Source organism: Coffea eugenioides, chromosome 9 (assembly GCF_003713205.1).
Source record: "Coffea eugenioides isolate CCC68of chromosome 9, Ceug_1.0, whole genome shotgun sequence".
NCBI lineage: Eukaryota > Viridiplantae > Streptophyta > Magnoliopsida > Gentianales > Rubiaceae > Coffea > Coffea eugenioides.
In genome coordinates this window covers 39,683,040-39,695,447 of record NC_040043.1, presented here as the reverse complement: position 1 = coordinate 39,695,447, position 12,408 = coordinate 39,683,040, and the positions used below count along the sequence as shown (strand labels likewise).

The following is a 12,408-nucleotide window of genomic DNA, read 5'->3' as shown; positions in this document are numbered from 1 at the left end:
CCATTCCTCTCCTCCCCGAGCCACCTCCCACCTTCTTTCCTAACTCCGCTTGCTACCTTGCACCTCCTTCCCAATCCCCTACCCCCTAGTTTCCCCCTCTCCTGCCTCTTGGTTTCCCTTTCCCCTCCCCTCCTTATCCCCTCCCTGCCCCTCCCTTCCCTCTTTCCTCTCTCCCATTCGCCTGCACCCTCTTTGGAACACTCCCTTCCCCTTCCTCGCAGCCCTTTCACTCCCTCTGGCAACCAAAACGTATAACTAGATTTGGTTGTGAGAGGGAAGAAAGAAGGTGCGGAAGAGGGGGAGGGAGGGAAAGAAAGGATTCCCAGGGAGTGTGGGGGAAAGGGAGGGGAGGGAGAGGCTAGAGGGGCAGAGGGGAGAAAAGGAGGGTAAGAGAAGGGGGAGAGGTCAGGAGAGGGAGGAGGCGGTGGCCGCCGATGACGTTGGTGGAGAGAGTTGCGTAGTGGGGAGTTTTGCAAAATTTTTAAATCACCTCAATAAAATTTTAAATTTTAAAAATACTTTCAAAATATTAGTTACAATAAAAGCTTTTCGTATACAATGATATAGTGTATTTTATTTAAAAAAAAACCTTGTAAAACACCTACTATGTACGGAAAATTTGAGGGTTGGAAGAATCAACAGCGGAAAATAGAATGTAAAGGTCAATCGTGGGATATTGTTGTCAGAATTGTCCTTCTTGGTGACCACAAAGGTTGAAAAGAGACCCGTCACCTAGTTTAAAGCGTCCCCTAAGAATTAAAGAGGGTTGGCCCAATTGCGCAAACTTTGTCAGCCAGACGATCGCTAGCCAATCAACACATATTCCGTGAAACAGCAGATAAAGATCAGAAGAAACACGTTTTTCATTCCGCAGAAACACGTTTTTCTTTGGGACAATTCAAATTGGGAGGCCGACGATTTCACTAAAGTATCTTAAAAATTGAACTCGTCAGAAATGATACAGCGCCACATCAGCGAACTTGGTTGATACTCAATGGGGCAAGAAAGCTTGCATAATCATAAATTTGAAAAAGAAAAATAATGGAACAAGTTCAATTTTATGCCGATTGCATCGTGGTATGTAATGATGAAGCAAGATATAATAAGGTTCCTTGCTTTTCATTGGTTTTTAGGACAGCATAATTAGTTTTGGATTTTTTTGGGTATGCTAATTTATTTAAATTTAGGGTTAGGCCAGTTATATATTTTTTTTCTAAAATTTTCTTATAGCTTAATGTAGTTGTTTTAGGGGAAAAAAATGTTAGTATCTGAGATAAAATACACTTTAACACCTGCAGTGTAATACTTTTTCACATAACTCCTTTATGATTTGCAAAAGATACAGACCATCGTGATTTCAACATGTAATCCATTATAATTTCTGCCATAGACACAATGAGCCGGTTAGCCAAGATCCTTAATACATCGAATTTACAACATTTTTTATAAAGCTTTTATATTTTAAGGATATGAATGTGCATTTAGAAAAGAAATATTTCTTTCACCTCTTAATTACATGTACAAGCCTTTTTTAAAGATATAAAAAAATGGTTCCTCATATTCAGTGGAAACAAAAGAATTGAGACGACTCAATTTGTTGTATATAGTTAGGAGACAAATTGTGTGTTTAAACGAATTAAACTGAATAGTTCAATCAACACTGTTCATACCATCATCCTTTGATTGGGATTAGAAGGTTTACCGTCTATCCTCGTGATTAATTTTAGAAAATCAAAATTTGGAAAGTACAACCTTTTTCTCATAACAACTTAAATTTCTTAAAAAGTGGATTCTGCTTTATGTATTTTTGACCAACAATTAGTAATGCTTAATAAAACTTGACATTTCCATAGAGCTCATGATGTAAAAGATAAAGGATTTGTGCTTGTAATATTCGTATCCCTAAAGCGTTTAACGCATTATAAACATGACATTTTCTGAGCAACTTTTAATGAATTTTGCTCTAGGGGATTTGCTCGAACAATTAGTAATTAATACCTAATAAACAGGAAGATAAAAATTAGTTAACTTAGCGAAGGGTCTCTAATTGAGTTGGTTTCCATCGCCTCAAGTTCATTTGACACATCGAATCTAGATATTCAAACAGATTAATTCAAATAAAATTTCATGCTAATAATTTTTAATCTGGCATTGGAATGCTGGTAATTGCTTCAGTATTTTGATATATTCTTTACAAAGTCATACACTTTCCACTTCATGTATATAGATATATATATATATATATATATATATTGCGTTTTTCTACCTTGAGCCACACAAGTCTATTTCGATAAAGATGATCGATCCCTTAAAATCAATGTATATATATATATATATGATATTTTTTTAATACACTGTTAGTGTAAACGTACTAGCGCTAGAAAAAAAGCAGTGGTTTAGATAGAGAAAAAGAAGAATTCTTTTGTTTAGGCAAAATTCATTAATAATTATTACCTGTCCATCCAATTAGTGAGTCAATGTTGTCTGCGTTGATAGTGTAACAAAAAATTTACTCAATATAATATACAATTAGGATTAATTTTTCATACAATATCAATACATTCACTGATGGATCTATATACACATCACATCATTTCAATTTGAATTTGAATACCAAAATTTATATATGTAGCATATATCTAGAGCCGCTAGTGTATACATTGATAATGCATAAAAGATTTACTCTAAAACTTGATGATGCTAAATACTTTATCCTTTACATCTAATATGGAGTATTTCAAAAAAATCCCTCACATTATACTAGTTTAAATGTTAACTTCCATAATAAACATACTCCACTCCAAGGGGATGAGATCGCATATATCTTTCTTGACGTCTCATTAGATAAGTAGGAACGAATATTTATCGTAAACGCCACATGATCAAACACAAACAAAATCCATATCCAATGTGTTGGCTCTTGAGCTTTACAACTTATGACACAAATGTTAAAGCGAGAAAAATAGAGTACTTTTGGCTTGGTGATGTGAGGAATAGGTAATTCTCTTATACCGACATCATTCATGTCTTTTTCATCATTATCAAAACTAGTGTAAATGGTGGACACTGTATCGCCTTACTAATGCATAGTAATAATAGTATAGAATGATGGAGTGAGTTAGAAGAATTGTTTGTTAAATTTCGAAATTGAGTAGAATAATTATAGATTTTTCAGTTACGAGACCTAATTGTCTAGGCTCATTTTCTAGCTTATCATTTTTACTTATAAGTTTGTTTGGATAGAGTATTATTTGAAATATTATTTAGAATAATTACTGTAGCACTTTTTGTGATGTGATGTATGTCAGATAAAAAGGTGATTGGGAATATAAAAAGGTGGATTGGAAAATGTGTTTATGATGCAAGTAAAATAATATTTGAAATATTTTTGCTATCCAAACACTCCCATATATAATTTGTGATTGAAGTTTCTTTGACGAATTGTAAGTTAAATAGTTTGATTCCATAACACCAAAAATACATTTGTAATATAAATTTCATTGTGACATTCAACAGAACGAAAAGCAAGAAGAACATGAAGGAGCCGTATCAAAATTTCTGGACCACTATCAAAATTTCTTTGTCCTTTAACTAAGTTCAGCTGCAATTATTTTACAACCAATATTTTGCACATGGATATATTAGATATACATCATCAGTCAGTTATCATAGTACAAGATTGACTTTCGATCTCTTTCACTAATGGGGGAGCTCCCATTAATTAGCTAACTTTTGTTTTGTTTTATTTTCGATACCTTAAAACTTTTTGACTAGAAGCTACAGCTAATTGGCTATAAAAGTCAGTATTTGCAAATTTTGCACATGGAGATAGATAATTCATCATTTCTTCTGCTTATTAACATCTATTCAAAGGCTAATCACATGGCCAAACTCTTTGAGTTTACTCCAAGAAAGGATTAAAATTAAGTGCAATAAAATTAAATGTGATACTATTCATAATTAGAAAGGTGGGCTTAGCGCATTTAACCCTACTTTTTATCTCAAAGTGGCCACTAACTCCATTTTGTTAACATTATTCTACAAAGCATCGGTTGCCAGTCAATCAGTCATAATGTATCTTAGTTGGTGCTTAAAAATCATTAGCAGTACATTTTGGAATGAATTGAGGCTGCAAAGGACAATTCCAATGTGAATCCTGGCTCTGCTGTTGAATCAATTTAATACTAGAAGTCTGCCACGTCTTTGTGCAGCAAATAAAGCACATGTTGTGGACGGATAAAAACTTGCATCTTGTTTGTCTTTGACAGCCCACAGTTGCATCGCTTGGTAGTGTCTTGTTTGTCTTTGACAGCCCCCGACGGCATCGAAGGCTGCATTGGTGTTTTGCTCCTATTAAAAACTTTGGTATGATTGACGGCTAACCACATTGAGAGCCACCGCTTTTGTGCAACATGCACTGAAATAAAAGAAAATATTAGTGCTAGTCATAGTGAAATGATTAGAAGAAAAAATATCGTTGCTAATATTGGTTCACCTGCGTAAAGACTAACTTCATTTTGCACTCCTAAACTTGTATCACATCTCACTTTGCATCTTAAATTTTACTTTTGAATACTTTGCATTCCAATCTCTTAATTCTGGACACTTTGCACCCTAAATTTTCAGGATTATCCCATTTAAGTCCAATTAATAATTACATTCTCAAAATTAACAAGATAATGGATAGTGAAAATTAATGATAATGAACCGTTTTGTTTTAACTACGATCTCTTAGCTTTTTTTTTTGAAACCATTTTTAGCATATTATCATTGATTTATAGGGTTTCAATCACTACTATTGTTAGCAAAATTGCCGAGATTAAAAATGCTGCAAATTAATGACAATGTATTATCTTTTTTTTTTTTTTACGATATCTTAGTATCTTTTGACCACTTTCAACATATTGTCATTAATTTGTTGGATCCTTCATACCGTTAATTTTACTAAAGTTATTATTTATTAGATTTAAATTGGATAAATTTGAGAGTTTATGGTGCAAAATGTCCAAAATTGAAAGTTTAAAGTATAAAGTGTTTAAAATTGAAATTTAGGGTGCAAAGTGTAAAAGTGATACAAATTGTACAGGGTCCAGGCAGAGATTTCTTGGATGTTCAAATCGGTGAGTAGAGGAGACAAGCTTCATCAACCATTACTCTTCAGCTTCTCAATCTATCTGTTGTGCCTCTTGCCAAGGTAACTTTTGAAGGTAGATTTGAGAGCAGAGTTATAGTTCGGTCCAAGCTTCTGGACTGGACATCTTGGGGCTACGGACATTAAAGGATCGCTTCGATTGATTATGGGCAATTTCATCCCATAATTTTCTGGAGTTATTACTCTCACAAAGATTGTTGGAAAAATTGGATTTTACAATCAGCTTAGCTTCAAAGAACCAGAGGAACTTAAGTCATGTAGACCACATGTTTGTCATAATGCCTATACAGAAAACTAGCTTTGGATTTGGTAACCTGGATTTGGTTTTCTAGCCAAAGGTGAAGTCCACTCCGGTTCTATAAACTTCTACATTCTTACCATTTTTGTGCTAAGGTTTACAAGAAGTAGTTTGGGCAGTGGTGCGGCAGTCCATGGCTGCCGTACGGCCACCTGATGGAGGGCAGCCTGCCCCCCCTACATTTCAACGCAAATCATTTTCTGATTTGTTCACGAAAAACTCACAGCAGCCGACACTATCCTTTGCGGCACAGGAGGCTACACACAAAGGAGAACCTGCATTGATTTTCCCACAGGCAGCGGTTGAAGCTTTGGCCAGTCCATTTCGTTTTGCATTGATTGGGAAATTCTCTAGAGGTAGACCGAAGTTGGAGGAGGTGAGGAAATTCATTGCATCGCTGGATTTACGTGAGAACCCGACGATTGGCCTATTGGACGCAAGACATGTGTTAATTCAGTTGAACAATGAAGCTGATTTCCATCGTGTATGGTTCAGAAGGATCTGGTATGTGGCTTCATTCCCCATGAGAGTATTCAAATGGACCACAGACTTCCATGTTGATAGGGAGTCGTCGGTGGTTCCGCTGTGGCTTCAATTACCAAAGCTCCCGCTGCATTTTTTCAATAAGGAGGTGATTTTTCAGATTGCTTCTATGGTGGGTAACCCTTTGTTGGTTGATGCGGCTACCCTTGCGGTGTCACGACCAAGTGTGGCACGGGTGTGTGTTGAGATGGATTTGTTGCGGTCGACTCCGTCGCGGGTTTGGATTGGCAATGGAAATCATACTGGTTTTTGGCAAGAGCTGGTGGTTGAGAACCTTCCAAGGTACTGCTCACATTGTTTCCGCCAAGGTCACGATGTGGAGATTTGTCATGTTTTAAAGCCCGAATTGAGAGGAACCTCTGGTCAACATGCCAAGACTACTGGGCCTGATGGGCCTTCGGAGGATAATACAAAAAACCCAGCAAGGTTGATACAAGATGATGCAGTGATTGATGGGGCAAAGGGAGAAGTTAATAGAGTTGTGGCTAGCAAAGAGTTAGTTGCTCATGATCAGTCACCAGGTGGTACATCTCACGAGCCTGAGCAAGAGGACCAGGTGCAGCAGTCCTCTGATACTATAGCAGCACAGCATGAGAGGAAAACGGAGGAGGAATGTGGGGCGGTGGCTGTCGAAGGTATCGAGGTGGTACTGGGACATGAGAAAGGAGAGGAAGGTTCTGAGATTGCAGGGAGTGCGCTGCCCGCGAGGGTGGTCGTGTGTTCTGCTGAGGGACATATTGATGACATACAGGATTCTCAAAGGAGGGTAGGTACCCTCTCCCCTAGGGGCAAGGACCTTGTCCGACAGGAGAAGTCATCACTACAGACCGGGCATTTGGAGACGGTGTCACGTGGTCTCCGAGCTGGTCTCCCGTCAGATAGAACACTACGCTCCATGGTTAGTTCTTCATCAAATTCTTTTTCTGTCCTTTCTGATGATTAAGTTTCTTTTTTGGAATATAAGAGGGGTAGCTCGTGCTCCTAATTTAAGACGATTAAGGAAACTTATTAAAATGTATGATCTTCAATTGGTGGTTGTTGTTGAACCTAAATTGAGGGTGGAGTCAATCACTAATATTAGAATTAAATTGGGGATGGATTGTTGCTTGTTCAATCTTTGGGGTTCTGTTTGGATTTTCTACTGGTCGTTGTTTACGTGTCAGATTACAGGGGAGTCTCCCCAACATCTAACTATTAGAGTTAAATCTCATTTTTTTCAAGACTTCATTACTTTATCTTGTATACATGCGAAGTGTACGGAGCAGGAAAGAGAAAACTTGTGGAATGCACTTTTGGGGGATAAACCCGACTTCAACCCTTGGTTTTTGATAGGAGATTTCAATGTGGTCATAAATACCGAGGAGAAGAGGGGTGGATTGCCATTTAGACCGTCGGAGGGATCAGAATTTTTGAATTTCATGACGATGGCCGGTGTCTGTGATGCGGGATTCTCTGGTTCAAGATATACCTGGTGTAATAACCGTTCGGGAACGGCGCGGATATGGAAACATCTGGACCGCTTACTTCTATGCGGGCGTGCTTTAGAGCTTCCATACCAAATCATGGTGCAACATTTAGGACGTGACCCGTCGGATCATGCTCCATTATTGTTGTCGGTGGATACGAAACTAGATAACAAACCCAAGCCGTTCCGTTTCTTAAACATCTGGACTACTCATCCTGGTTTACTGGGGGTTATCAAGGATTGTTGGGCTCAACCAGTCAATGGTTCTCCTTTGCAAGTATTGGCCTTGAAGTTGAGGAATGTTAAAAATGCCCTCAAGCAATGGTCTAGAACGACATTTGGGGATATTTTTCAGGGAGCACGTGATGCCGAACGTATGGTAACAGAGGCTGAAACAGCATACGACCTGGATCCTACTGAGCAACGGCGGAGCGAGTTACATCATGCTCGGGCTCGGTTACGCAGAGCGCTTATAGTTGAGGAGGGTTTTTGGAAACAAAAGGCGCGGGTAAGGTGGCTCTCGGACGGAGATAGGAACACCAAATATTTTCATTCCTTGGTCACGGAAAGGAGGCATAGGGCAGTAATTCATCGGATCAAAGATACCGCTGGAGAGTGGATCGATGAGGAATGCCAGATTGGGGAAGCAGCAGTGGGTTTCTTTAAGGAGCTTTTCACAGCAGAGGGGGGCCTTCCTTGCCTTACTGGTCTGCAGATCATACCGAAATTGATAACGGACCAAGAAAACTCACGGTTAACGGACATTCCATCTCTTACAGAAGTTAAAGACATAGTCTTTGCTATGGACGGAGAGAGCACAGCAGGGCCGGACGGGTTTACAGGGAAATTCTTTACCTTTGCTTGGGAGGTAGTGGCTTTGGATATATACCGTGCGGTTATCAGCTTTTTCTGCGGCGCTGAACTACCTAGGAGTATCACGGCTACTTCAATTGTGTTGTTACCCAAAGTGGAGAACCCCCAAGATTTCAAGCAATTTCGGCCAATCAGTCTATGTAACTTCACTAACAAAATCATTTCCAAACTATTATCGACAAGATTGGCGATAATATTACCCCGGATTATATCTCCACAGCAAAGTGGGTTTGTCCAAGGGAGGCAGATTACAGATAATTTCTTGTTAGCCCAAGAGTTAGTAGCGGATATTAAAAAATCAAATCGGGGTGGCAACGTGGTCATCAAGTTAGATATGATGAAGGCTTATGATAGAGTCTCATGGCCCTTTCTACTACAGGTGTTACGGTATTTCGGGTTCAGTGAAACTTGGATAGACATGATATGGCGCTTAATATCGAATATTTGGTTTTCGGTGCTTGTAAATGGCGGTTCACACGGCTTTTTCAAATCTTCACGGGGTTTACGGCAAGGAGATCCCATTTCACCAGCCTTATTCGTTATTGGAACTGAGTTGTTGTCTCGAGCCCTCAACAAGCTACCCACACAGAGAGGATTTACTCCGTTTAAAGTGCCTCCTCATTGTCCTATAATTACGCATTTGGCATTCGCCGATGACGTGATTATCTTTTCTAGTGGCAGCAGGTCATCCCTACATTTGATTAAACGAGTTCTGGAAGATTATAGTGAGGTATCAGGTCAGCGGCTCAACCCTCAGAAGAGTTGTTTCCTTACTCATCCACGCTCACCAGCTCAGAGGACAGCGGTTGTTAACCAGGTATTGGGATATAATAGAAGAGTATTTCCGATACGGTACCTTGGTTGTCCCTTATATGACGGAAGGAGTAAGACGATTTACTATACGGATACATATAATGCGGTGGCGAATCGCATTTTGTCTTGGAAGAACCAGATTTTATCATCAGGGGGCAAGGTGGTATTGATTCAGAGCGTGTTAGCCTCTATGCCAATTCATTTGCTGGCAGCCGCGTCCCCTCCAAAAGGGATGTTGATGGCCCTAGAGAAATTGTTTGCCAAGTTCTTGTGGGGATCCTTGAATTTGGGGAACAAGTACCATTGGATCAGTTGGGCAGATCTGTGTCGGCCGAAGGATGAAGGGGGTGTAGGCCTGCGGGGGTTGATGCAGGTCTACGACTCATTTTCCATTAAACTCTGGTGGAAATTCCGGCAACAGCAATCATTATGGGCAAAGTTTATGCTCCAAAAGTATTGTGCAGGGCAGCACCCTTGTCTTGCTGATATTGGTCATCGGGGATCCCAGGCTTGGAGGAGGATGGTCACAATGCAGCGTTTTGGGGAGGAGAATATTACTTGGATAGTTCGTGAGGGTGCTTTGGATTTTTGGCATGACAATTGGATGGGGTCAGGAGCGCTTTGCAACAAGGTGGATGTCTTCCATGATCATTCCGTGGTTGATTTTGTAGATCGACGGGTCTGGAATGTGGGCATGCTCCATCAATTCTTAGATGGAGAACTGGTTAGGCAGGTTCTAGAGCTTGATCCTCCTTCAGGTAGGGGCAATGACAGAATGGTGTGGACATTGACGAACTCGGGTGTTTTTTCCACTGCATCGGCTTACTCATTGATCAGTCATTCCAATGACACCTCTTGGCTTTTTGCCCGTATATGGCAGCAAGGCCTTCCAGTCAAGATCTCTTTTTTTATATTACGACTACTACAGGGGAGGCTCCCTCTTATGGATCGACTAAAGAGGTTTGGGGTCTATGGCCCATCTAAATGCTTCTGTTGTCAGAACCCTCAGGAAGAGGCCTTGAATCATGTATTTTGCTCAGGAGAAGGGGCACGATCGGTCTGGCGTCACTTCGAGAGTACTGCTGGTGAATTTAGTGGGGTGCATACAACACGTCACATGGTGTGGTCTTGTTGGGTAAGGAGGGGAACTAATGACCGTGTAAAATTTTTACAAAATATACTTCCTTCGGTAGTATGCTGGGTTTTGTGGAAAATAAGGAATGAAGGGGTGTTTGAAGATCGGAAGATGAGGATAAGGGATACGGTGACTCGGATTGTTCAGCTTCTTCATGATTTTCTTCAATCACGGTTCCCGGGGGTGCAGTGTTCTGCTCCTACATGGGAAGGGTTACTTCTCGAGTTGGGTAGTCATCAAAGGCGGATGATTATTAAGCCAGTTTATTGGGTAACTCCGTGTGGAGGTTATAAGTTGAACTCAGATGGATGCTCTCGGGGAAACCCAGGAAGGAGTGGGGGGGGTGGACTTGTGCGAGACAGTCGAGGAAATTTTGTATTTGGATACGCGGAGCCCTTCGGAGTGATAACTAGCATGCAAGCAGAACTTCGAGCGTTGTTATGGGGAGTTAGACATTGTGTGATTCGAGGGTACTTGGAGTTACACTTAGAGGCAGATTCTCTCACCCTGGTTCAGATTGTTCAAGGGACTAGTGCGTGTCCTTGGCGTCTACAGAGAGATCTGGATGAGTTGATGATATTCAAGCAGTCTTTCCAATCCATCACACACTGCTACAGAGAAGCAAACACACCGGCAGATCATCTGGCAAATTTTGGTGCTGATGCTTGCGCAGGTCATGTGTTTAATACATTTTCAGATTTACCACTATTGGTCAGGGGGGCTATTAGATTAGATCGATTGGGACTTCCTACGTTTCGTACACGGTGTCTGGCATGAATGGGAATAAGAAGCAAAAAAGACCAATGCAGGTGAAAGTGACAAGATTAACCGCTGAGCTTCAAGGATCAACATTCAGATTCACTGGAAGACATCCTAATATGGACAACGGAAGATTTAATCTTAGTATCAGATTTTCAGTGCTTAATCCTTCGCTATATTGTATATTTATTGTCAAATTGTGGTTTGATGGCAGGGAGTTTCGTCCTTTTATAAGGGGAAATTCTGCCGAAATTTTTATAAAATAATAAAATTTTATGAAAAAAAAAAAATTAGAGTCAAAAAAAAAAAAAAGTGATACAAATTCAAGAGTGTGTAATGGACTTAGTTCCTTGCATAATTAGGGAATGCAATTAGGCCTGTCAACGGTCCGGGTCTAGACCCGAACCCGGCCCGGATCCGTGAAATTATTGCGGGTATGGGTATGGATTTAATTCCGTTACCTGGATACTATACGGAATATAGTATTCCGATCCGTATTAGACCCGGATCTGGATATAAATGGATTAATAATTTAAAATATGTATATTTATCAATATAATTTGATTAGGGTGATGTTTTTGAGTAAAGTCAATTTGACTTATTTTCTTATTTGTTTTTTTTGTATTAGTTAGAAATTAGTGTACAAATATATTTTTTTCAATTTTTATTAGAAAATTGTAAATTTTCATAATTTTTTTCGGGTAGACCCGGATCCGGATCCGAGACCCGTCAGATTCGGATCTGGAACATAGAGTAGAAAACCCGTTGGGTAAATGGGTCGAATCCGGATCCGATTTAGTATGCCGGGTCCGGGTCCGGAATAATGAATTCCGGTCCGGACCCGCCCCGTTGACAGGCCTAAATGCAATATAGCTGTTGCACTCAATATATCTTAGTTATTTGTCATCTGTACCCCTTTTAATACAGATATAAATGCCACCTCAATGTTAAACATAAGATAACCTTATCGGTAATCAAATAATATTGTTTCTTAGTCATCCATGTAAACCTGTTAACTACGCAGCTGCCCAAAAACGTCATTGTCAAATTGAAAGATTAACTTAAATTGAAAATTGGGTTCTAATAGAAATAACGTGCAACTTTATACTTGGTTGCTTAGAATCTTGTGTCGGTAGAATTGTATGTCCATGCATGTTACCAATGCTCCAATCGTAAATGCTATATTTTATTTTTTGTATGCTCAGTTCTTTTCTGGCTGTTTTAACAGCAAAACTCAAATGATTAGTTAAGGATTAGATTTAGAAACAAACTGTTCAGATGCAAGTGAACTGCATATAGCTAAATTTCCTGATTTGGAACCGGTTAATTTGGTTAATAACTTAATCGTAGGAGCTTCTTTTTTGGTTTTC

General features: G+C 39.6%; 1 protein-coding gene across 1 annotated transcript; it reads left to right on the top strand.

The window, feature by feature from the left end:
- The first annotated feature begins 7,006 nt into the window (after positions 1-7,006).
- On the top strand, positions 7,007-11,056 carry LOC113782550. Its single transcript, XM_027328436.1, has one exon. It carries the CDS (start codon positions 7,007-7,009, stop codon positions 11,054-11,056), a length of 4,050 nt encoding a protein of 1,349 aa, XP_027184237.1.
- Positions 11,057-12,408: the final 1,352 nt, after the last annotated feature.